The sequence below is a fragment of the Grampus griseus genome, assembly GCF_964374135.1.
Source record: "Grampus griseus genome assembly, chromosome: 2".
NCBI classification, from domain to species: domain Eukaryota; kingdom Metazoa; phylum Chordata; class Mammalia; order Artiodactyla; family Delphinidae; genus Grampus; species Grampus griseus.
The window spans coordinates 127,909,223-127,935,444 of record NC_139018.1 but is presented as its reverse complement, the minus strand read 5'-3'; the positions used below and the strand labels follow the sequence as shown (position 1 = coordinate 127,935,444).

General features: G+C 45.8%; 1 protein-coding gene across 1 annotated transcript in view; it reads right to left on the bottom strand.

The window, feature by feature from the left end:
- Positions 1-26,222, bottom strand: part of LOC309818778 (protein FAM169B-like) — a gene marked incomplete at its 5' end in the record, with an annotated part of 85,157 nt that overhangs the window by 37,302 nt on the left and 21,633 nt on the right. Inside the window, 2 exons of the mRNA XM_082648713.1 lie at positions 3,491-3,576; positions 23,978-24,077. Of these exons, the coding sequence (XP_082504839.1) occupies positions 3,491-3,576; positions 23,978-24,077 (186 nt within the window). The remainder of the gene's footprint in view (positions 1-3,490; positions 3,577-23,977; positions 24,078-26,222) is intronic.

Sequence of the window (26,222 nt, the reverse complement as noted above, 5' to 3'; positions counted from 1 at the left end):
TGGCCTAGATTTGCTGGGAGATCTTCAGCAACTCACAACGCCTTTCAGTTTCAGTTTCCTCCACTAATCAAGGGAGAAGACTGCCTAAGTGGTCTCTCAGACATTTGTATGTTTTTCAAATGCTCCAATAATAAAAATAAGTTAGCTTGCAGCCCTCTAGCAAATGGCACAAAGTGTTTAGTGCCAATAAACTTATTAACTGGCCCAGAATGCAAAATGTTTCACCTTCATCTGGAGCCAAATCTTAGATGAGAAAAAGATTTGCAAAAGCCACACCAGCTTAACTCTGAGAAGCCACCTCAATTTTGTATCTCAGACAGTAGCAGCCAAATCAAGTTCAGACTTTAAGAATAACTAGTTCATCACAAAACCCAAGGGGTGTAATGTGGGAGGCTATATTTTTCAACTTATAAAACCAAAAAGTTCAGAGGAAAGCCAGAAGAGAAAAACAGATTGCATCTGGCAGAAGGGAAATATCCAATCAAAAACTGGCAGGAGAAAAAAGGAGAAAAAGAAAATGCACTTAATTTGTCCAATTTCATTACAGGGGGAAAAAAATGTGTGACATGTGATTCTGACTTAGAAATGTTTCTCAAAACACAAAACTAAGAACCAGTTCTAATCCCTCAATTAGAACCACTAATTATGTTCACAGAAAGAACACTAAGAAAGTTGGTGTTTTGTTTGGTTTGGTTTGGTAATTTGTAAAGAAGAGCTGGCTAAGAAACAGAATGTAATTAAAAGAAAAAAAGGTCAAGACACCAAGTTCTGTAAATGGAGAGGGAAACTATCCCTACATACAGCTGGGGCAGACAGATCTTTACAACCTGCTTCATTAAGTGGAATCTCTCTGTTCACAACATAAGCCACATTTTCAGAAAATGTGAGGGTTTTCCTCATCTAAATTTCGAAGAATTGATACACAAGGGAAGTGACCACTCTTGTTCTGAAAAATATATATATATATTTAAAAAGCAAATCAAACTCTTCCCGGGATTCAGAACACCCAACCGCTCATACCACCTGCTTCATGCACAGACAATGACACACACAGGCAGATGTGTGTGTGTGTATGCCAGGCAGCACCCATTTGCTGAATCTCCAGCCATCGTTAACTTACTGGAAGAAAACCCTTTTCAAAATAATATCTATTGGGCTTCCCTGGTGGTGCAGTGGTTAAGAATCCGCCTGCCAATGCAGGGGACACAGGTTCGAGCCCTGGTCTGGGAAGCTCCCACATGCCATGGAGCAACTAAGCCTATGCGCCACAACTACTGAGGCTGTGCTCTAGAGCCTGCGAGCCACAACTACTGAGACCACGTGCTACAACTACTGCAGCCTGCGTGCCTAGAGCCCATGCTCCGCAACAGGAGAAGCCACCACAATGAGAAGCCCTCGCACCGCAATGAAAAGTAGCCCCTGCTTGCCGCAGCTAGAGAAAGCCCACACGCAGCAACGAAGACCCAACGCAGCGTAAAATAAAATAAAATAAATAATAATAATAATGTCTATCAAGTCAATTAAAACCAGATCTGAAAACATCCTGCAATTTGTGACAACATGGATGGAAGTTGAGGGTATTATACTGAGTGAAATAAGGGGAAAGACAAACACTGCATGATCTCATACATGTAACATGAAAGAGCCAAACTCATAGCAACAGAGACTAGAGTGGTTGTTGTCAGGAGCTGGCGGTGGGGGAGAGGGAAAGATGGTCAGAAGGTTCAAACTTCCAGTTATAAGATGAACAAGTTCTGGGGATCTAATATACAGCATAGTGATTGTAGCTAATGATACTATATTACATACTTGAAAGTTGCTAAGAGAGGAGGTCTTAAATGTTCTCACCACAAAAAAGAAATGGCAATTATGTGATGTGATGCAGGTGTTAACTAACACTGGTGGTAATCATTTTGCAGTGTATCAAATCAACGCATTGTGCACCTTAAACTTACACAGTGTTATATGTCAATTATATCTCAACAAAGCTGGGGGAAAAACAGACTTGAAAAAGACAACCCATAGACTGGGGAGAAATATTTGTTAATCATATATGCAATAAGAACTTGCATCTAGAATATAGAAAAACTCTTACAACTCAACAGGAAAAAGTCAATCCAATTACAAAGTGGGCCAAGGGGGCTTCCCTGGTGGCACAGTGGTTAAGAATCCACCTGCCAATGCAGGGGACACGGGTTCAAGCCCCGGTCCGGGAAGATCCCACATGCCATGGAGCAACTAAGCCTGTGTGCCACAACCACTGAGCCTGAGCTCTAGAGCCCATATGCCACAACTACTGAAGCCCACGTGCCTAGAGCCCGTGCCCTGCAATGAGAAGCCCGCACACTGCAACAAAGAGTAAACTCGCTGCAACTAGAGAAAGCCCGCGTGCAGCAACAAAGATCCAACACAGCCAAAAATAAATAAAATAAATAAATTTTTTAAAAAGTGGGCCAAGGATTTTAATAGGTATTTTCCCCAAAAGGACACACGAATGGCCAATAAGGACATGAAAAGATATTGAACATCCTTAGCCACAAGGAACCCTCACCCTTGCCATCCTAGGTCTCTATAAAGCCACAGTGCTTCAAAGACCACCAGGCCTGTTGTCAGAGAGACTAGCATTTGTGTCCAGTTAAATCACTTACAAGCTGTGTGGCTCAGCTTCAATTTCTTTGTCTGCAAAACAAATACCTTAAAGATTCTGAAGTCAGATAATCCCTGTGAAAAGTCTGGGTAATCCACAGGCTAGCATCTAACGTAATATCTACCTCATAGTAAGTACCAATAAACACTACTGGAATGCAATAAAGAGAACCTCCCTACACTCTAGAGAGATGATGTGGATTAAAGTTTCAAAATTAAGATGTGAGAGGCCACTCAGGAAGGTAAGAGAGATTTACCAATAGCCAGGTATCTGTTGCATATAGCCATTTACTACTATTTTCCTTGCTGGCAGGGTGTTACAGATTGAACTGTGTCCCCCAAAAAGATGTTAAAGTCCTAACCCCCAGTACCTATGAATGTGATTTATTTGGAAATAGAATCTTTGCAGATGATCACGTCAAGATGAGGTCATTCGGGTGGGCCCTAATCCAACATGACTGCTGTCCACATGGAAAAGGGGAATTTGGACAAAGATAGACAGACAAAGAGGGAAAAGGATGGGAAGACACAGGGAGAATGCCATTGATAAGCCAAGGAAAGCTGAGGCCACCATAAGTTATGAGAGAGGCCTGGAACAGATTCTCCCTCACAGCTCTCGGAAGAAACCAACCCTGCCAACACCTTGATTTTGGACTTCTAGCCTCTGGGACTGGGAAATGATACACTTCTGTTGTTTAAACCACCCAGTTTGTTGGCACTTTGTTACAGCAGTCCTAGAAAATGAATCCACAGGGGTAGACTGCTTAAATTATTAACATGATAATAAGTACACTGACCTTTAAAACCTGTTTTGCAACGTCCACTTAAATTTGCAATACCTCACCTTCATCAGACCTTCTCTTGCAGGATCAGAGGTTCTTAGTACATCTTCAGTGGTCCACCAGGACTCCTTCATGTAAACAGCCACAACTAAAGAGGAAGCCAAGAGAAAACAATGATATACACATGGCCAACTGGCCACCAAAGGGGCAGTTTTAGCAACATGCAGCCACTGTGAAGGTGCAAAGGAAAGTTATGTGCGGCAAAAGCAGGCGATGTTTCTAGAGCTGAGTTGTCTGAGAGCACTGACCAGGACAGAGTGACCACTGTCACCTCAAAGGACTTCACAGGTGTCTGCAGAGATGGCCTGTTGTTGACCCCAACACAGGATGGACCCCAATGCTACTGGGCGCAAGAGGCTACACACCAATATTGACAAATTCAATGGGTGAGAATTATATTTTTTTTCAAAGTCCAACTATGTGACACAACTTGGAGCTCCGCAAATTTAGTCAAACCCAACATTATCTAAGGGCATGGAACACACCATCTTCTTATCACCCTCGGTGCTGGGTTTGACGCTGGCTTCTTTCACGTGCTTTTCTTTCATTCTCATGATGAAATTGTCATCTGCCTTTTTCTGAGGACGCTAACATTCTGAGAGGGGAAGGCAAACAGCTAGGAGGGCTGAGGTCGGGTCGAACCCTCAGCCACTGGACTCCAAGTTCAGTGCTCTTTCCAAGAGGCCAGAGGTGGGTCAGCTGTTGATGAGGAATAATCATGCAGGGGTTGTGGGGGGGCTTTGGATAAGAAGACTCTGGGGCTGGGACCTGCAAGAGAGGAAGGGTAGAGACATCTCTCCTACCCCACTCATGCCCCGCCCTTGTCTAGACAGTCACTGAGGCCTGTTGATTCCACCCACCTTGAGTTTAGACATGGGTCCTGCTGCTTAGTAGAGGTGATCCTGGAACACTCTCAACCTCACTAAGCCCCAGATTCCTCATCAGAGCTGCCCAAACTGATCACCCAAGGTGGCTAACAAATTCCAATGAGGATCAGGTGTGAAACACCCAACGCAGGGCCAGGCAGGTAGGATGCCCTCAGCACCTGCTGATGAATGCGTCAGTTCTCCCCTGCTCATGCTGCAGTTGCCAGGTCCCATCATTCCACCTGCTGCCCCAGGACAGGATCCACTCCCTCCCCAACCCTGAATGCTACTGGTCCATCTCTCTAGGTAACTGAGAGCACTCCACCTGGTCCCCTGTCCCCCCAGTCTGCCCTGCCAATCTATCCCTCCTGAGGGGCCACTCCAAATGCAAATGCAATCATGGCCTCTGCCTCTTGTCTCTCCTTTCCTTGCTTAAAAATCACATTTTAAAACACTAAAGTCACTTTGGTTATTTTCTGGTATCTTTTTTTTTTTTTAAGATTGTTTTCAAGAGAAGTTTTAGGTTCATGGCAAAATTGAAAGGAAGGTACAGAGATTTCCCATAGTCCCCCTCCCCCACACACACATCCCCCACTATCATCACCCCCCACCAGAGTGGTACATTTGTTACAACTGATGGACCTACACTGATACATCATATCGCCCAAAGTTCTAGTTTACATTAGGGTTCACTCTATGGGTTTGAACAAATGTATCTTCACATGTATCCATCACTATGATATCATACAGAGTATTTTCATTGCCCTAAAAACTCTCTGTGCTCTGCCTGTTCATCCCTCCTCACCACCCCTTACCCCTGGCAACCACTGATCTTTTTTCTGTCTCCATAGTTTTGCCTTTTCCAGAATGTCATATAATTGGAGTCATCACATTAGTTTCTTTCCCCTAGTGAAATGCATTGAAGGTTACTCTATGTCTTTTCATGGCTTGATAGCTCAAAATTCTTCTCAGCACCGTATCTGGTGCTAAAACATTCCATTGTCTGAAGGTACCATAGTTTAGTTCTCCTCCACTATCTTTTTATACCCCTTTAATTGCCATTTTTATGCCTGTTTCTCAAGCCAGGTATCTGAGCCCAAGGGGTCCAAAAGCCACAGATAAAAAGATACATCTTCCCAGTCAAATCTTTTTGGCTGAAGAGTTGAAGGAAAATAACACAGAGTAGAAAACAAAAGTCCCTTGAACATTTACTATAAGGCTCAAGACTTTAAAACAAATTTTGTGGGGCAATCAAGTTAAGCTGCCACCACCTTCTTCCCTATTCCTCTCTGCTCTTTGAGGAACTTTCGTAGAAAACCCTATGAAGACCAGGTGATGACATTAGCTATTGTCAAGCACTAACTCTGCACAGTCCCTCCCTCCTCTCCGAAGACCAACAGCATCTAATCCACTGTCAGTTTCATACCATTGGCGAATTTTATCTTCTCCAACAATAGTTCCAAAATTGATACAGCTGACTGAGAGAGAAGTGCCAATTAAATGCCTGACATCTGCCTTCACTTATTCAACTAAATTCATGTTCCAAATGGCATCTACTAGAACTTGCAAGAGGCTTATAAAACCATAAGGATTATTTCCCTGCTTAACAAGGTGAATCAATAAAAGATGTTCAATTGACTAATACAGTGTATTACTGTAATACAGATGTTCAATTTACTAAGATAGTTTCAAACAGGAAATGTGTTATGATTTGGTGTTTGTGTGGTGCCTTGCAAGTTACACAGTGCACTGCAGAGCATTAATTAGCCACACAAGTTGTCACAAAATAGACTGAATTTTTTTCAAAACTAATAGTAAGCTGTTAAGTGTACATAACAATGAAGGTGAAGTCTGATCAAATGTAATAGATTTAAAATGAATTGTCCTCAAACAACTCTTGAAAAAGAGTCAGCCTTCCAAAGAATACCAGCTTTTGATCAGAAAAGACTGCTACCTAGTCAAGAGGAAAGGGGCCAGAGTCCTCGGAGAGAGGCTGTTTCCAGCTCAGCAAGGACAAAAGATGGACCTGGGGGACTGGCAGGCATTGCAGACCCAGCCTTGGGGCATCGCTTTTGAGACCGTGGAGCCAGCAGGTTCCAAGAGTTAGAAAGTGGAAACTGGGGCCTTCCCCGGTGGTCCAGTGGTAAAGAATCCGCCTTCCAATGCAGGGGACGCAGGTTCGATCCATGGTCGGGGAACTAAGATTCCCACATGCAGCAAGGCAACTAAGCCCACGCACCACAACTACGGTGCTCGCATGCCTCAACTAGAGAGCCTGCGTGCCGCAAACTACAGAGCCCATGCACCTTGGAGCCCACGTGCCACAACGAGAGAAAGAAAATCCCACACACCACAACTAGAGAGAAGCGCGTGCTCCACAATGAAAGATCCCACATGCCGCAATGAAGATCCCATGTGCTGAAACTAAGACAGCCTAAATAAATAAAAAAATAAAATAAAATAAAATGAAACTGGAAACCACACATCCATACTTTTAAAAGAAAAATACAATCCTGATCAGTACCCTCTGGCTCTCCACCATCTAGGACCTGGGAGACTGGACCCCTGCAAAAGGCTGAGCAGTTGTGACAGCAGTCGATGGGGCATTGTGGGTCACAGGCCAGCCTTGCTTCACTGATTTAATTCCCCTCTCCCCTTGAGTGACATGTAACCACAAAGAAGATGCCAGTAATGGATTTCATTCTATAACACCCCAAGGTCTTCCAAACATGTTAAGACAGTGAGGTCCCTAAGGCTGACTCCCAGTGGCCTGGTTTCATCAAGGCTCAGCAGGATGAACTGAATTCAACTACCTGGGGCTGAGTTCCCGAATGCACAAAGGGCCCTGTCCCAGGTCTCCAGAGGCTGATGAGTAAGTCTCCATCCTTGCCCCTGGGAGTTGGTAGCCTGCAGAGAAGAGAGAGCTAGACAAGCTGATGTGATATAGGGCAGGACATGATAGGTGCTAGAATCGAGCTGGGAGCCACGGAGTCCAGAGGACCCAGAGGAGGGGGTCAGTTCTGCTGAGGGGTTTGGGAAAGCATCCCTGGGGAATTTGCCAGCTCAGGCTCTGGATCACTGTGTAAGGCTTCAAAACAGGCAGAGATGACATGAGAGGGCAGAGTAACCCATGAGCAGAGGCACAGAGCCCTAAAAGTCCAAGGCCACACTCAGGGCAGCCTAAACATTGGGGGTAGCTGGGCAAGGCTTAAACAAGGGAGAGGCAGAGCTGCAAACATCGATTATAGCAAGGTTGCAGGATACACAGCTAATATGCAAAAGCCCACCACTTCCCTGTATGCCAGCAATGAACAAGTAGAATTTGAAATTAAAAACAATACCATTTACATTAGCACCCCTCAAAAATGAGATACTTAGGCTTATACAAAATGAAATACTTAGATTTATGCAATCTAACAAAAATATGTGTAAGAGCTATACAAGGAAAATTACAAAACTCTGATTAACAAAATCAAATAAAAATTAAAGAGATATTCTATGTTCTCGAATAGGAAACCTCGATATTATCAAGATGTCAGTTCTTCCCAACTTGACCTATAGGTTCAATGCAATTCCAATCAAAATCCCAAGAAGTTATTTTGTGGATTTCACCAAAATGATTCTAAAATTTACATAGAGAGGCCAAAGACAACACTGAAGGAGAACAAACTTGAAGGACTGACACTACTCAACTTCAAGACTTACTATAAAGCTACAGTAACCCAGGCAGTGTGGTATCAGTGGAAGACAGATCAATGGAACAGAATGTAGAGCCCAGAAATAGACCCACGTAAATGTAGTCAACTTCTATTTGGTCAACTTTGACAGAGAAGCAAAGGCAACACAATGGAACAAAGATAGTCCTTCCAACAAATGGTGCTAGAACAACCGGACATCCACACACATAAAAATAAATCGCAACACAGACCTTTCACTCTACTCTTCACAGCCATCTCAACAAACGTAAACCAGTGCTGACGGAGAGCAAGACAACATAAGACATTTTGGATACATCCCTATGGACCTGGTGTAGGGAGAACACAGACTTCAGAGCCAGGTGGGGTTCAGATTCCAGCTTCTTCAAGGTGTGACCTTCACCCTTCCCCCACCTCGAGTCCCCCACCTGTCACATGGAGCCCACAACATCCTCTCACCTGGCCGTTATGCAGATTTGGTGAAAGAGCTCACTTCACCAAACTGCTTTGTCCAAAGGGAAGCTTTTCAGTGGTGTCCAAAAGCTTCCTCCACCTGCTTCAAGTGTTGCTCTGGGATTCCAAAGAAGTATGAAAAGCCCTTTGTTATTTGCTGGCTTTTGTCAGCGACACGATGGAAGCTGCTTGCTAACACTGGGTTTCTTCCTGGGAGCTCCCTCTCCAAACTTTCTGCTCTGGTTTGCAGGGAAATGTCTGTCTTTCTTCCCCAGCTTGATTGCTGCCATCCTATCCGCTGCCTCCCAACGTGAGTGGGGACACATTCCTACTCACTACGTTTGCTCACGACTGGTCCTTTTCCATCAGGGTGCATTAAGCCAACCATCATGTCCCTCACTTCCTCCTTCCAGGGCTGTGGGGACACATCATGCCTGATCAAGGCACACACTTTCACCTGCCCAGAACCTCCCAACAAGATATATTTTTTTTTAAAGGGCTTCAAATGCTTGGCTTTTTTTTTATTTATTTATTTATTTATTTATTTATTTATTTATTTATTTATTTATTTATTTATTTATTTATTTTTGGCTGTGTTGGGTCTTCGTTTCTGTGCGAGGGCTTTCTCTAGTTGTGGCAAGCGGGGGCCACTCTTCATCGTGGTGCGCGGGTCTCTCACTATCGCGGCCTCTCGTTGCAGAGCACAGGCTCCAGACGCGCAGGCTCAGTAGTTGTGGCTCACGGGCCCAGTTGCTCCGCGGCATGTGGGATCTTCCCAGACCAGGGCTCGAATCCGAGTCCCCTGCATTAGCAGGCAGATTCTCAACGACTGCGCCACCAGGGAAGCCCCCAACAAGATTTTTAAACCTTTCATCTTGCCTAAGATTTCTTAATGGAGCTAATTCCTTTTTTATTTAAATATTTTTAAATCAATCAATACAACAAACATTTTTTAAAAGTTAGTGTGATTTTTCCACAGTACAGGTCAGGGAGAACTGATTGTCACCTGTCACCTTGGATGGGTGGGCTGTGGCAGTGGGGAGCTGTCCTGACAAGGACTTTGAGGCCACCGTCCAGCTCAGCAAGGAGGAGCACTGTAGAGATCAACACCCAGCGGGGAGCACTGGGCTCATGTGGCCGTGCTTGCTGTCCCTCCTCATCTGCCCAGCACCAAGGATGCAGGAGGCAGCAAAGTGGCTCAGGACCCTGCAGAGGTCACAATTCTGAAGCACATGGTGCTCATCCAACCCACATGTTGAGCAGCTATTATGTACAGAGCACATAATAAATCCACTGGAGGAATTAAATTTAGACTCTGGCTTAAGACACTTACAGCTTGGAGGAGGAGACAGTGCCTGGGACGCAAAGCACCTCTGGCCAGGGAGGGGTTGGGGGCCGTATCCTGCAGACCACCAGTGGCCGCCATGCTTCAGAGGAGAGGGACATGACCTGATTACTGTTTTAAAGTAATAATATTCACCAGAACCACATGTCCAAGCATCCACCAAGCGTCTGGCTGACTTTTTTTCAGGTGAGGCTCAGAAGGGTTAAGAACTCAAGATCAAGTGCCTGTAAACAGCAGTGCTGGGACTGGATGAGAACTGGCTCTCACTGACTCCAGAGCCCCCGCTCTAACCTCTATACTCCAGGTGAAGAATGGACAAAGAGACAAGGGGACAGAGCTGAGTCCAGACTCCATGAAGGCCGACAGAGTAGGGAAGACAAAGATGAGAGGAGAGACAAGGAGGCGACAAGCCAAGACAGCGATGAGAAAGGAGAGGCCGGCACAGAAAGACCTGAACAGAGTGGACCTCGTTTTGCACGTCAAGACGGGGAGGAGGGCTGCCATTTACACAGCAAACACTGACAAGTTCAGGCACTGTACTTGGCACCAGGGATCTAGGGCAGAAGACACTGCCCAGCAGGAGTGAGACAGGCCACCAGGCCAGGACCACACAGACCATGACCAGCGCCCAAGATGGAAGCAGCATCAGGCACCTGCTCAAGGGCTACGTCTTCATCCATTCATGCTGCTGTGACAAAATACCACAGTCTGGGTGGCTTATAACAACATAAATTTACCTCTCACATTTCTGGACTGGAAGTCTGAGATCAGGGTGCCAGCATGGCCAGGTTCTGATGAGAGCCCTTCTGGGTTGCAGACAGCTGACTTCCCACGGTGTCCTTATTCGAGGGGACTCCACCCTCATGACCTAAGCACCTCCCAAAGGCCCCACATCCCAACCCCATTACATGGGCTTAGGATTTCAACATATAAATTTGCTGGGTGACACAAATATTCAGACCATAGCAAGCTGTCTGGAAGGGCTAGGCAGAGTTCCAAGAATAGGCCTGAGCCAGACGGGGCTCCGGTGCTGGGGTCTCTGGGGACCAGGTTGAGGTACTGGCTTTGTCAGTCTCTGGAGGAGTCCAATCGATGCGAGACATGATCAGAGTGGTGGTTTAGAGAGAGAACAGTTGGGTTATGCCCAGGTGGGAAGAATTAGTCCTTTAGAAATTAAGAAGAAAAAAAGAAAAAGGTTATTTGAGAAGGATCACACTGGATTCGGGTGTAGGTAAGGCTGGAGACAAGGAGGGCAATGGGAGCCTGTGGTCATCCAGCCAAGAAGTAAGGAGGGGATGAGTGCAGCAGTCATGCTGGCAGGGAGGGAGATGCTCGGGTGGCAGAAAAGACCACCTGGGAATCAAACTGGTCCTAAGGCAGAAGAGAGAGGGAAGGCAGGACAGCAGCCAGCTCCCAAGCTTGAGAAGAAGCACGCAGGTGTCTTCACCAGAAGGAAGTGAGGACGAGGAAGAGGTGTGAGGGTTTCAGTTTTGAAATGCCTGTTAGAGATAGCAACGTCAGGGTGGCCAGCAGGTGGCTGGATACACAGCCAGAGGTGAGCAGAGACAGAGAAGGCCCATTCCCCACACCATCATAGCAACCAAGGAGGGAGGAGCTCTCATGCGCACGCTTGCACACGCGCACACACCCCTCCCACACACACACACACCCTACCTCCCCACAATAACTGCAAGCTGTTTACATACTGGCCCATGGTTTACACTTCTTCAGTCACAACCAAAGGAGCTTCAGGTCTGCCTGTTACCCCCCACCAGCCTCCCCCAATGGCTCCCCTGGAGTCTAAGCTGCCACTGCCCTGTTACAAATCTAAGAAATATGTACTTCCCCCAAAAAAGAGCACAGTTAAACCAAAGTGACAGGCCATCTTCCCAAAAGCAAAATACACGTAGGAAAAAAATGCTGAAAAGTTCTGGCAGAGGACAGCACATAAACACATTCCAAGGCATTGCATGACTTTTATGCAACATTGACTGAGCCGGTCAATAATTTAAGGGGAGGGGAAAAATACGCAAGTTGACATAGCAACTGTCATATCGCATTACTCGGGCTACCATTTCCATACAGATGTCTTCCTTAGAGGAAAACGCTTCCCCAGATGCCCTGTGAACTTGGGCACCTCTTTGCCAGGGAGAACGAAACATCTGGTTTGTAGTATATCTGCATCAGCTTCCCTGTGGTTCTTAGGCCCTTCTTGCCTTCGGCGACTTTGTTTCCATGAGTGGAGATTTTAACTCCAGGAAGACCAGGTAAGATGAGGTGCCTGGATCCTGAGGCACAGCTGGACAGCAAGGTGTTGGAGGCCGAAAGAAGCCCACACCAGAGCTAGTCTATCTAGGAAAGGCATCTTAAAATCACAGGCCGTACCAAGGCAAGTACAGCAAGTTTCTCAGGGTTGGGGGAAGCACAGAGAGGTGCAGACAGCCCAAGCTGCAGTGGTAAAGCCCTAGGATGCCTCAGAGAAGCGCCCCCAACCCCGCACATCCGTGACTCTCGGAATATTTTCCTTGGAGCTTCTCTGTTTTCCAAATACCATTAGTCCCTTGGTAAGAATGACATGTTTTTTGTTTGTGGGATGCTGTTTTCCCCTACATTGACATCCAACTCACAGTAAGTGTCATAAATTAATAGGGAATAAAGAAGGAAATCCCCAACAATAGCCAACATGTGCTCCCAAACACACAGCGCTGTCACTGCAAATAGCTCTTCCATCCGCATCCGTCACGGCCCACGGAAAACAGAACTCTCCTGGTTTCTAGCACGGAGCTCTCTTAGCTTATGTGAAGTCAGGTCCCACTCAACCTGGGGGCCACCTGACACCGGCTGAGCTTGCACAGCCACACGGGCGCCTTAGCCACCACGAGAAGCAGGTATTTAAATCGAGCCTGAATTTCTGGCCAGAACTCTTTTCCCCCAAACTGTCAAACCCACTTAAGCGGGACTCCCCCATGTAGAAGGTTGGGAGGATGGGATCCATTTCAGGCTAATGTCTACCTCTCCTTTATTCAAAATGCAAGCACAGACTTAAACGTAAAGATTCAACGTCCATGGGATCACGGGAGGCTGCACCAACGAGGCTGCTAATCAGGCGGTCCCTGAACCCTTGGGGTTCGTGAGTCCGCGGGGGTCATCACACTTCAAAGCCAGGAAAACTGTAATTAGTTCTCCACATGCTGAAACTCAGACTTCACCAGGGCAACGAGCCTCTCCTCCACTCCTGCCATATTAGCTTGGTTTTTACCAGAGATATTAAAAACCACTTCACTGACTCAGGTCCACAGGTTCATCCTGCTAACAGAGCTGGGTTTAGCCCCATCCATCCCACTCACCGGGAGGCCTGACCTCTCCCTTCAAGGCCAACAGGGGACCAGGAGCTGCTCTAGCTGGGTGCCCCCTTCCTGAAGGTCAGAAATTCACAGCGCCTCCCCCTACCCCATCTTCTGGCCTTTCCCCCAACCCCTCCCCCAAATCTGGGCAGCCTTCTCAGGGGTGAGGAACGTCCCAGAAAGGGCCTTCCAGTTCTGCAGAAGTTCTCTGGGCATCTCAGGGCATCTCAGTTTCCACCCACCCACCCCTCCTGAACCACCACCCACCTGCCCCAAACGCAGCCCAGAGAAGGCCTGGCCCCAGGCCCGCTGTGTCACAATCACCTCTCAGCCCACGACAGCCACCAGGAAGGCGGCTACACAGCGGCTCTGGTTTCAACTGAGTGTTTGCCTTGGCTCTCGCTGTCACTGCAGGCCTAGAATGGGCATGCTTTTCCAGGAAAAAATCATCATTTTTTGATTCCCTGCTTGTTTTTCTCAGGGTGCACATGACACGCAATCACCAAAAGCCATAAATAAATTAGCAGCAATTTTAAGGATGAGTGTTATGCTTGGTCACAAAACGTCCTGGAAGCAGGCTAGGGGGATAGATGTTCCAATCAGGGAAGCCAGCGTGTGGTAACAAACACAAACAGCCGTCCCTCTGTCCTCTCTCTCCGCAAGGACCCCGCTTTCTGTTTCTCAGCCTCGACACTTCCCCTGCACAGGGAATTCACAACACACCCTCCAGGAAGAAAGAGCCAAGAACGGCTGCAAAGTGACGTACACCTGGGATCCAGGTCCCTGCCCGGACCCCTCCTTCAATTTGACAGCCCACAGACCCTGCAGAGGAGCTCAGGTTGCCCTCGCCCCAAGCTCTTCCTTCCAGATCACCCAGCACTGTTGCCCCAGCCGGAACCCCAGTCATTTCCAGGCCTCCCTCCTTGGCCCCTCCAATTCATCCCAAATCCTGTCGTTTCCACTATTTCACCAACCCGAGTTCTCCCCACCGGGCGAGGCCTCAGCATCTCTCCTGTGGGCGCTCCCAGACTCCTGGACACTCAACACTTGTCCTCCCTTCTCTCCATCCTTCCTTCCGATCATGACTAAGGCATTCTTCGAAGGGCTGAGATCCAAAGGCGGACCCCTCTCCAGCCCCAGTCCCCACCCATCCTCCATAACGTCACCAGGCAACTGGCCAGCTCCCCTCAGCATGGCCTCCCCACCAGGCAGGGGCCAGGAGTGTAGAGAAGGCTTTATGAAAGGAAGCTGCAAAACGTTCAGAGAAGGGGTCAGTAAGACTCAGGGCCAGAGTCTGTAAGGTGGGGCACTGCCTGGGATGAGGGGGCCTACTTTCCAGATTCCATGCGCCTCCACGGGTACTGCTTCACGTCCAGAGCACCCAGCCCTGCAGGGCAGAGGAGCAGCTGTGTGACCACTGTGTGACCACCAGTCGGCCTGGACAGTGGGAGAGGAGAACAGAGGTCCCGGTGAGCGGGCAGTGGAGAACTTCTCAGGCCTCCTACCCCATATGCTAGCCAGACAGGCACTTCCCTGCCAAGAACTCATGCTCCTCCTACACCCAGCAATACCCAAGAGTCCCCTTATTCTGGAAGCTTCCATAGCACTGTGGCATTAGGTCTCTTTCATTTGACTCAATTATAAATAGACTTTTTTTTTTTTTTTTTTGCGGTACGCGGGCCTCTCACTGTTGTGGCCTCTCCCGTTGCGGAGCACAGGCTCCGGACGCGCAGGCTCAACGGCCATGGTTCATGGGCCCAGCCGCTCCACGGCATGTGGGATCTTCCCGGACCGGGGCACGAACCCGCATCCCCTGCATCGGCAGGTGGACTCTCAACCACTGCACCACCAGGGAAGCGCTAAATAGACATTTTTTAATCAGCCTCTGGACACTCGTTGCTCTGTCCTCTGATCATCAACCACTACTTTTTATGGAAGAAAAAAAAAATCAAACAGATATTGTCATAAGGAGAGCTGAAAAAAACCTGACAAGTTTCCTGACAAGGAAAGCAGGAAGAGATCATCTAGGAAAAGTATCCACGTGGCCTAGGAGCTTGCCAAGAGGGCTTCCATCAGAAAGGGTCAGATGTTAAAAGGACGAGTGCAAAGGGTGGAAGAGGCCTCCCCACAGCCAAGGTCCCCAGGCCCAGCACCATCCTGTAAGACCAAAGTAGGAAAAGCCGGGCACTGAGGAAGTTCAGGCAGGCTGGGAAGACGTTCAAGGAAACAGGACAGCTGCCTGGGTAGGCTGGCGGGACTCGGAGGGGAGAGCCCGAGGAAGAAATACAACTTAGCCAGAGGCTCTACTGGCCACAGAGAAGGCAAAGGGCCTCCAAATTAGGAGCAAGCAGCTGGAAACAGTGGAAAAGCAAAGGAGTGCATTAGCTCCTTTTAGAGAGGCATAAGCCTCAGTGAATGTACATCCCAGGGGCCAGAAGTCCTGCGAATGTGATCCTGAAGTTGTAACCTTTAGTCGCTGAGAGCATGAGATGCCGGAAGGGGCCAGAAAGACACATGAGCCAGTGCCATCCTGGTGTGTGTGGGGAAGGTGCAGGTCTTGGAACTAATGCCTGGTTCCCTGAACATCCCTTCCTAATGGTGGCCTAGAGTGAATTATGGAAGATGATCTGTAAGTACCCTAGAAAAGAAAGACTGGACTTAAAATCAGCATGAATTCACCAAGACCAGAAGAGACAAATTGGCCTCACTCCCTTTTCTGACGAGTGTTCTAGGCAAGTGTTAGGAGAATAATTAAACATAAGTCATCTTAATTTCAGCAGCCAGATTTCCCTCCATTCTTTTTTTTTTTTTTTTTTTTTTTGCGGTACGCGGGCCTCTCACTGCTGTGGCCTCTCCCGTTGTGCAGCACAGGCTCCGGACATGCAGCCTCAGCGGCCATGGCTCACGGGCTCAGCCGCTCCGTGGCACGTGGGATCTTCCCGGACCGAGGCACGAACCTGTGTCCCCTGCATCGGCAGGCGGACTCTCAACCACTGAGCCACCAGGGAAGCCCTCCCTCCATTCTTAACTGCAGGCATGTATTTCATAAAGTCTCTTGACTTGCATTTTATGAAAGTCTCTTGAAATCTCCAGAAATGTATGCTAAATAATGGGTTAGGTGTGTGTTTTGTGGTATAATAATTGCATGAATTTTTTAATAAGCATTTTTAAATACTTGTATTAAAAATAAAGAATGCACACCTTCAGAACTTCAAATGATATTAACTACACAGCCAGTAGGAAGAGTTAATATAACTGGATGAAAGGACTTACTCTTCAAAACAGGCAAAGTTTTCTTAGATTTAACAACAAAAGCACAAGCAACAAAACAACAACAAAAAACAGATAAACAGGACATGATAAAAATTTTAAACTTTTGTGTTTCTAAGGACACCATCAAGAAAGTAAAAAGATAACCCACAACATAGGAGAAAATTTTTATAAATCTGATAAGGGATAGTATCTAGAATATATAAAGAATTCTTACAACTCAAGAAGATAAATAACCCAATGCAAAAATGGGTAAAGAATCTCAATAGATAGTTGTCCAAAGAAGATATTAAAATGACCAACAGATACTTGAAAGGATGTTCAACATCATTAGTCACCAGGGATATGCAAATCAAAACCACAAGGACCCCCTGACATTGGTCTTGGCGATGATTTTTTGGACTTGACACCAAAAGCAAAGGCAACAAAAGCAAAAAAAAAACAAGTGGAACTACATCAAACTAAAAAACTTCTATACAGCAAAGGAAACTGTCAACAAAATGAAAAGGTAACCTACTGAATAGGAGAAAATGTTTGCAAATCATATATTTGATAAAAGGTCCAAAACATATAAAAACTCATACAACTCAACAGCAAAAAAACAATGTGGTTAAAAAATAGGCAGAGGATCTGTGTGATGCTGTGATTTACATTAAGAAATATATATATTTGGTCTTCTTCCCATTTCTGGTGTAGTACTCCTAAAACCCTTGGAATTTCTTAAGTGATGAGAGCAGGGAAGGTGTCTCTTGTTATGTTACTGAGGTGATGTTTGGACCCACCTAAGGATGGGGGCTGGTTGCCAGAAGAACCAACCACGTGATTAGAGGGTTGGAATTTTCAGTCCCATCTGCCTGGCCTCCGGGGAGGGGCGAGAGCCTGGAGGTTGCATCAGCTGCCAATGGTCAGTGATTTCATCAATCATGCCTTTGTAATGAAGCCTCCATAAAAATCCAAAAGGACTGGGTTCAGAGAACTTCTGGGCTAGTGAACATGTGGAGGTACTGAGAGAGTGGTGAGCCTGAAGGGGGCACAGAGTCATGGGAACCTCTGATTTATAGCCAGTTGGTCAGAAGTACAGGTAAAGCGTAGGCTTGAGGCTGGTGTCTGAAGTGGGGGGCAAGGGAGTCTGGTAGGACTAAACCCCTAACCTATAGAATCTGATGGTATCTCCAGGTAGTGTCAGAATTGAGGTAAATGGAAGGACAACCAGCTGGTGCTAGAGAACTACTTGGTGCTATGGGAAACCACACACTTCCACACATTGGAAACTGAATCTCAGAATACATTTAATCTGAAAAGACATTTTCCAAAGACATACGGATGGCCAACAGCTACATAAAAAAGTGTTCAACATCACTAATCATCAGGGAAATGGAAACCAAAACCACAAAGAAATATCACTTCACATCTGTTAGAATGGTTATTATCAAAAAGACAAGAGATAGCAAGTGTTGGTGAGGATGTAGAGAAAAGGGAACCTTTATGCACTATTGGTGGAAACGTAAGTTGGTGCAACCATTATGAAAAACAGTATGGAGGTCCCTTAAATTTTTTTAAATAGAACTACCCCATGATTCAGCAATCCCACTTCTGGGTATTTATCTGAAGAAAACAAAAACACTGACTTAAAAAGATACATGCATATATATCTACACAAAAACCTGTACAAGAATTTTCACAGCAGCATTACTCATAATAGCCAAAAGGTGGAAACGACCCAAACATCCATCAATTGGTAAATCGATAAACAAAATGTGGCAAATCCATACAATGGAATAGTATTCAGCCATAAAAATAAATGAAGTACTGAAACATGCTTCAGAATGGATGATTCCTGAAGGCATTATGCAATGAAGGAAGCCAGACACACAAGTCCACATACTCCATGATTCCATTCATAGGAAATGTCCAGAACAGGCAAATCTATAGAAATGGAAGAGATTGCCTAAGGCTAAGGAGGATAGGGAAGTGGGGTTGGTTCCTTTTAGGGGTAATGAAAATTAAGTGTGGTGACAGACGCACAACTCTGTGAATATACTAAAAATCACTGAATTGTATGCTTTAAATGGGTAATTGTATGATATGTGAATTACAGCTCCATAAAACTGTTTGTTTATATATATCTATATATATAATGGGAATAATAGTAGTCCTTCCTGTGGGTTCAAAACATTGGAGGACAGAGCAATGTCTTGACAACAAGTTTGTGATAAAAGCCCAGGGGCCGGGCATGCATGGTAATGAGCCGTCAGCTAGAGGTGAGTCAGCCTTGGGCTGGTTCTAAGGAAATGCCAAGGTAAACTGAGGCTAACTTTGTGGAAACTGAATGTCCAAGAAAAGTGAGGAATGCTCTCACCAGCCACCACTCTCCTCTCACGGTTCTCTAGAGCGCATTTCTCAGATGGCTTCTGGAGATCTTGTTAAAGGACAGATTCTGACTCAGCGGGTCTGGGTGGGGCACAAGTGCCTGCATTTCTAACAAGCTTCCCTGTGCGGTGCCATCTCGCTGCTAGGCCACGGGCCACACCTGAGTAGGAAGACAGGAAACTGAAGCTCAGAGGTGCTAAATAACTTAACCCAGACCACCCACTCATAAAGGGCAGAAGATTTGAACTCAGGTCTACTTGACTCCAAAACCCAGCTTCTTTCCACCAGACCATCCATGACGTGGTATCTGCACACCATGTTCCAAGAGAAGCCAGATCTGAAAGAAGGATCCAGGATGTGATGGGCTCTGGAGCCCACAACAAAGGAGGAACAGCTAAAGAATGAGAAACGTGTGAGTGATCTTAAAAGAAGACTCAGGAAACATGGCAGCTGGCCTCAGGCCTAGGAAGATCTGCCCTGTGGAGCAGCCATGCCCACCTACCTGGATGGCCCCCGTAGGGGCACTAGGCCAATGAGGAGACACACGAGCATATCAGTTTGGGCTCTTTAAGAAGAACGTTCTAATAGAGCTGTCCCGGAACAGGCCAGGCTCTCCCAGACTACAAGCCGGTGCCCCAGACAACACCTTCATGATTCTGATATATCTCTATACTACCTTCTTAGCCCTACCATAAAAGAGGCATCATTTGCTATGATTATAAAAATAAATCTTACTATGATAAATCTTTAAAGTCTAGCTAAAGGTGCTCAGCTGGGAGACCTATTTTCTTTTTTTTTTTAAAAGGAGATTAACAAGTGTTAGCTAAGCATTAAAGCCATATTAGTAGGAAACAGAATCTCTTTCCTTGATATATTTAAAATTGAAATAAAATTCAAAAGATCATCCTTTTTCTCCTTCTGAAATTCAGCTGTACCACCTAAAATCATCTTGGAAAGCACTGGACCTAATGATCTAAACACCCTTTCAACTGTGAGCTTCTGGAACCTTGTCTCCCTTCTCTAAAGCTAAATAGCCCTAGTTTCCTCGAGCCTTGTTCAAATGGTTTCAAGCCCTCTCGACCCCCCCAGTTGCTCTCCACGGATAAGCACCAGTTTGTTTCAGCTGCATCCTGAGCAGCAACCAAAGAGAATGGGGCTGTAATTGAGCTGGAACATTATGCTTCCATTAAGGCAGCCCCAGGTTCCATCTGCTTTCCAGCAGCCCACTGCAATGTCCAGGCTCACTGCGCTTCCAAGGATGACAACTGCCACCTGTTTCTTTTTAGCCAGGTGGTGTAGAGGTACATCCTCCCCAGCCCATCCTTGATCTCTGGCTGCTTTTGGATGGACTGCATGACATTATCCAACGAGGCAGTTTTGGATTAGTAGAAAGAACAATGGTCTTACCATTAGAGTAGTTCAAAAACAGATGAGATTGCCCTAGTGTGGTGTTACCTTCTTCTCCGTGATGTTTGCAAGCAGAATCCATCAGGGAGGTAATTCAGTTGCCAAAGTTTGGCCAGCAGTTGACAAGAAGGCCTCCCATTCTAAAACTCTGTGCTTCTATAACACAGCACTCAAAGACAGAGAAGAACATGCAAAAGTGCACCACGATGGAAGAATACTTCTAATTTCACGCCTACTCTCTGCCCTAGATGGTCCAAAGCATCAGATTTTCTGCCACAAATCATTTCATCCTCACAACTACCTTGTGAAGTAGCTAAGATGCTCCCATTTTGCAAATGACCAAATTGAGACTTGGAGAGGCCAAATCACTTATCCGGGTCACTCAGTCAGTTGTCAGAGCCAGGACGCCAAGTCTGTTGAATCTGATGCCAAAGTCCGGGTTCATCAATTCTATTCTGCAGGTCCCAGGAAGAAATGAGAGAAGCAAAAGGCCATCAGTTGATGGGAATCTGGAATGCCAGGATAAGCAGTTTTGATTTAATATAGGAGGTAAGAAAAGACTACTTTTTTGATGAGGAGAGTTATATTTTTAATCTTTGTAAACACTTGAGTTCAGTTAATAATTTAAAAATAAGAGGAATAGTAAAACAAGGGGAAATAAATGAAAGATAGGGCCGTGGGGAGGTACAAAACAACTAAGGAAGGGAGGGTTCTTGGCAGCCTTCGGCTGTGTGCCTTCGGCTGTGTCCCCTCGGTGACAGAAACCAGCCACTGATTAGAGAAACAGTCAAGCATGAGCCCCGCAGGGAACAGCCAGACAGAACGAGGGCACGTACTTCACAAACCACCTTCACGGAAGGCACATCCCCAGTTTCTTACAGGGGAAAGCTGGACAGCTGCATTGCAGGCAGACCTCATTTTCCTGTGCTTCACTTTATTGCATTTTTTTTACAAATCGAAGGTTTGTGTCAACCCTATGTCAGCGTCATTTTCCCAACAGCAATTGCTCACTTTACATCTTTGTGTCACATTTTGGTCATTCTCGCAATATTTCAAACTCTTTCGTTATTATTACATGTGTTATGATGATCTGTGATCAGTGATTTTTGATGTTACTATTACAAAAAGATTACTATGACTTGCTGAAGGCTCAGATGATGGTCAGCTTTTTTAGCAATAAAGTGTTTTCAATTAAGGTGTGTACATTGTTTTCTTAGACATAATGCTACTGCACACTTAACAGACTACAGTATAGGGTAAATATAACTTTTCTATATTTGAGAAACCAAAGAATTCGTGTGACTCTCTTTACTGCCATATTCGTTTTACTGCAGTGGTCCGGAACCTGCGCAACGTCTCTGAGGTCTGCCTTAACTCAGTAGCCCGCCAGGAATATTAACTACTTGCCACCAGGGAATTCACAACTCCAGGATGTTTTTCATTTGCTCGCAGGGTTATTGGAAGTTACTATGATGGATTCAATCAGCTTACCAATAATTAACTCATACACGGGCTTATCAAACAGCTCTGATCCCTTTAGCTTCCATCTAACCACACAAACACAAGGCCTTCACAAATATAATTGGAAAATTATAAAGTAACCAGGGACAGCCTTCTTGATGGTCACAGCTAAGCACATAACTGAAGTGGCACATGTGTCAAAGCTGTGAAGAGGCTCTATGGTACCATCGGCTGCTTCGGAGTCCACGTGTTTCAAGGCACAAGAGGTGTATTTACATATCGTGCCTGCTTCAAAATACCAGACTAAAGAGCATGAGGTGTGGATAACACCTGAGTGCTTTTTGGAAATCACGCAAAATTGCAGCAACCATCATAGAGCCCCAGCAGCAGGAAAACGTTTGGAAACTTTATTTAAAGTTCTATGAAATATAAAGAAAGGTCCAGAGTGAGATTTCTTGGAGCTTATGAATATTTATTATAATACATTCTTGAAAACGATCAAAAAATTAAGTACAATAGAAATAGGAAACAGATTTTTATGAGTCAGTCATATATTTGCATTTTGCAAATTGCAGTTAAAGACCTATAACCAGAATAGTGTTAAATGCCAAAAAAAGGCAGAGGGAGGGCTGCTGATATTTGGACATTTTCTTAAAACTGGCAAATGAGGGGCTTCCCCGGTGGCGCAGTGGTTGAGAGTCCGCCTGCCGATGCAGGGGACACGGGTTCGTGCCCCGGTCCGGGAAGATCCCACATGCCGCAGAGCGGCTGGGCCCGTGAGCCATGGCCGCTGAGCCTGCGCGTCTGGAGCCTGTGCTCCGCAACGGGAGAGGCCACAGCAGTGAGAGGCCCGCATACCGCAAAAAAAAAAAAAAAAAAAAACTGGCAAATGATATTTTCAGAGTTTTTTGACAATCTGTTTCCCAAGGAGTGCACATCCTGTTACTTTCACTAACCTGGTGCCAGCTGGAGTCACAAATTCAAGGCAATGTCAAAGGCCTGGGGTTATCATAATCCCTTTGTTCAACCAGGGCTTGACCTGACAGGAGTAGGAGATGTCCTGAACCTTGACCAGAAAGCTCTCACACACAGCTCAGCCACCCCCAGCCCTGGAGCAAGGAGGAGGCTTCGCCAACATGCCCAAAACTCCCAGACAGCTAGCTAAGCACACTCGTGTCTCAGGATTAGTAACAAGAGAAGCGTTAACAACCGTCTACGTGGTGAATAACGTTCCCCAGTCAAGGAGGTCACCTTGGGCTTTGTGACACCCATCGAACAGGGCATCCTCTGACTACAAACCCCAGATGGACATGCGGTGTTTAAGGCAAAAGTCCATCTCCAGGGGAGCTGGAGAGCTGAAAGAGGCCCCTTTGCAAATTGTGAAGACCCATAACCCCAAACTTTCACCAGACACCACAACACTGAAAGAGGGCTAACTCACTAAGGGTTTGTTTTTTTAATTTCTTATTAGGAAAGCAATATATGGGAATTGTAGGAAATCTTTAAAACACATTAAAGTATACTAAAGGAGTAAATTTCTAAATAGGATTGAATTTGAATTGGAACTCCCTTGAGGTCAGAGACGAGGAGTTTGCTTCCAGCTCACTGGTGGCCTGGGCTCCAGGTGGACTGATAGCCTGGAACCCTCTCCAACCTCACACTGCTCACTGCCAACAGCCCCAGACCCCTGCCCTATATGCAACTGAGCACAGCCATCCACGTGTGCTCAGAGCACTCACTCCAAGAAGCTGAAATTGGTCAAAAACAGGCTCTCGATAATGCAGAGGGAGAATAAATGAGTTACAGATTACATAAGTTTCACCACCAGAAACAAAACCCCACCGGATAATCACCTTGCAAAAATCCCCTACCCTACACCAGCTGACCATCAGAGGCCTCATTTCCTCATCTGTCTGGCAGGGATAAGAATGGTCCCTGTGCTTTGCAGGGCTGCGGTGACACTCCAACAAAAGGGCTCCACCCTGTGCACACAATGTTATTAATAAGAACAGTAAATGCTACCCTTAAAAGCAGCTTTGAATACTGCCACTATGGGCAAGAAGGTGTCTGGTGTCTTCAATACAAAAATCAATGTGTGTCAATAAACAGAAATCATAATGCCTTACCAGATCTCTAAAAGCTGAAAATAAACCAGTTCTGCCTTGATGTCCTTCTAAGTCCAGCCGAAGAGTACAACCATCATTTCTGAGGTGTTTGATTCCATTTGTTGTAAACAAATCAGAATCCTTGTTTATTAAGTTAATGAATAACTACCAACCTGTCTTTGTGTCCTGGGGATTAACCAAGACCAAGATTTTATGTTGAGGTTCATCACAGTGCACAGTGCAAAAGCAAACAGACGAAGCTTCAAGTTTAACCTGAAAAAATAGTAAAAGCACCATTTTGTTCTGTCACCACAGTAAGGGCACAAGAAATTGCTTAACAATTAAATTAGCACAATATTCACTGAAAGAACACTGTTGCACAGAAGTTAATTTGACAGGACGGGGCTTCCCTGGTGGCACAGTGGTTAAGAATCTGCCTGCCAATGCAGGGAACACGGGTTCAAGCCCTGGTCCAGGAAGATCTCACGTGCCGCAGAGCAACTAAGCCCGTGCGCCACAACTACTGAGTCTGCGCTCTAGAGCCCACGAGCCACAACTACTAAAGCCCACGTGCCTAGAGCCTGTGCTCCGCAACAAGAGAACCCACCACGATGAGAAGCCCAAGCACCACAATGGAGACCCAACACAGCCAAAAATAAAGTAAATAAAAATAAATAATTTTTTAAAAAAATTGACAGGATGGAGGCAACATGAAAATGGAAACCTTACCCACTCTGAGCTAAACACGAGGGCAATCTGACAACGGCCCTTCCTCTATCTCCCACCCAGCAAACCTGCTCTTCCCCTTGTTCACCTGTCTGTCTATCCAAGTAATGACTGAACATTTCCTCAGCTGACCCCCTTGCGGTCTCTCCTTCCATTCACTTCCTGCCCCAGCAGCCTTCCCCACCCGAATCCCTGTCGGGCCTCCACCTGCCAAAGCAGAAGGCCACATCCCAACCTCAGGCTGCACCTGCCAAGCCGACCTCAACTGTCCCCCTGCAGCCACTCTATGCAAACAGCCTAGACAAGCCTGCGTCCACCCGCAATGCCACTCAGGCTGCCTGCTGCCCTGGCTCGGATCCCTGCAAGCAGCCTCAAGAAACCCACACCCTCTCTGGGCCCTGCAGTCTCAGCTCTGGCTCTGAGGCAGCCCCGGGGGTAAGATCCTCAGTGCCCAGCACCCGTTTGCTCATGACCACAAGGAATACCAAGCAGCACATGCAGGGTCCCTGATGCTGGGCTGCCCCAGAGCCTTCTCTCAAGCACCCACTTGCCAAGTTCTGTTCCCGGCCATCGAACCCACTGGCATCAGCTCCCAAAGCAAAAGGACAACACGCTCCACTCCAAAGTCTGTTTTGAAAACCGAGGAGAGTGTAAGAAAATGAGAAAAGGACGTGTCGGCTGAGTGAGGCAGGCAGGCTGCTTGTAAAAGTTTACAGCAGGCCTCCTTGGTTTCAGAGAATTGTTTCTTAACAAATCCTGAGACCCATAAACATCTTGGTGGCTCCCAGTCTTCAAGTCACCTTAACGAAGAGTCCCCCAGCTGGCTCCCCGTGGTGGCTATATGAAGCACAATTCACCCCTCAGATGGCCGTTACAAGGCCATTAAAAACAATATGTACAAAGCATTGGATTAACATAGAAAGATGCTTATTATAGACAATATTGTACTCTGAGTGTGATCTGAATGTTAAAAAAGCATGCCCAGAAATAAAATCCAATGGAAACACATCAAAATGTTCACAGCAATGAACATGGGTGATTTTATTTTCTCTGTCCTTGGCTATAGTTCCCAAATAGTATACACTGAGCATATACTGTTCTATAACCAAGAAAAATCAGTAAGTATTATTATATTTTAAATATGATAAGACAATTTCAAGACTGAAAACAGAGTTAATTATGAAAAGAAAAGACTTTGAGGAGAACCAGAGTGATGTGGTGTGGTACATCCTTGTCTTTTTTGTTTGTTTGTTTAAAAAAATGTCTCTGGTTTCAAAAAGAAAAGTTAAATTTGCTAAAAGCAATGAGGAGGTCTATCATCATCGCAAATCAGACTATTTCAAAACCTGCTAAATGGTAGGAAACTGCTACCATTTCTTAATTAATTGCTAAATTGGTAGGAAACCAAATGATTATTTTCAGGACTCTTTTTTTAGAAAGGGGAGAAGCAAATAGGTAGAAAGACATTTCAGCATTTCTATCACATTAAAACAACTTAATTTTAGTAACTGTCTTATTTTATTATGTTTTTGCTAATAACACTAAAATTATTCACTCTGTGAGCATACTACATATTGGGGGGTTTTGTTGTTGTTAAGCGATGTAATCCATAAATAAATGTGAAATAAAATCAGATAGATAACTGAAACTGCACCCTAAAGTACTTCAGCGCTAACTCTTGTATTTCGCCAC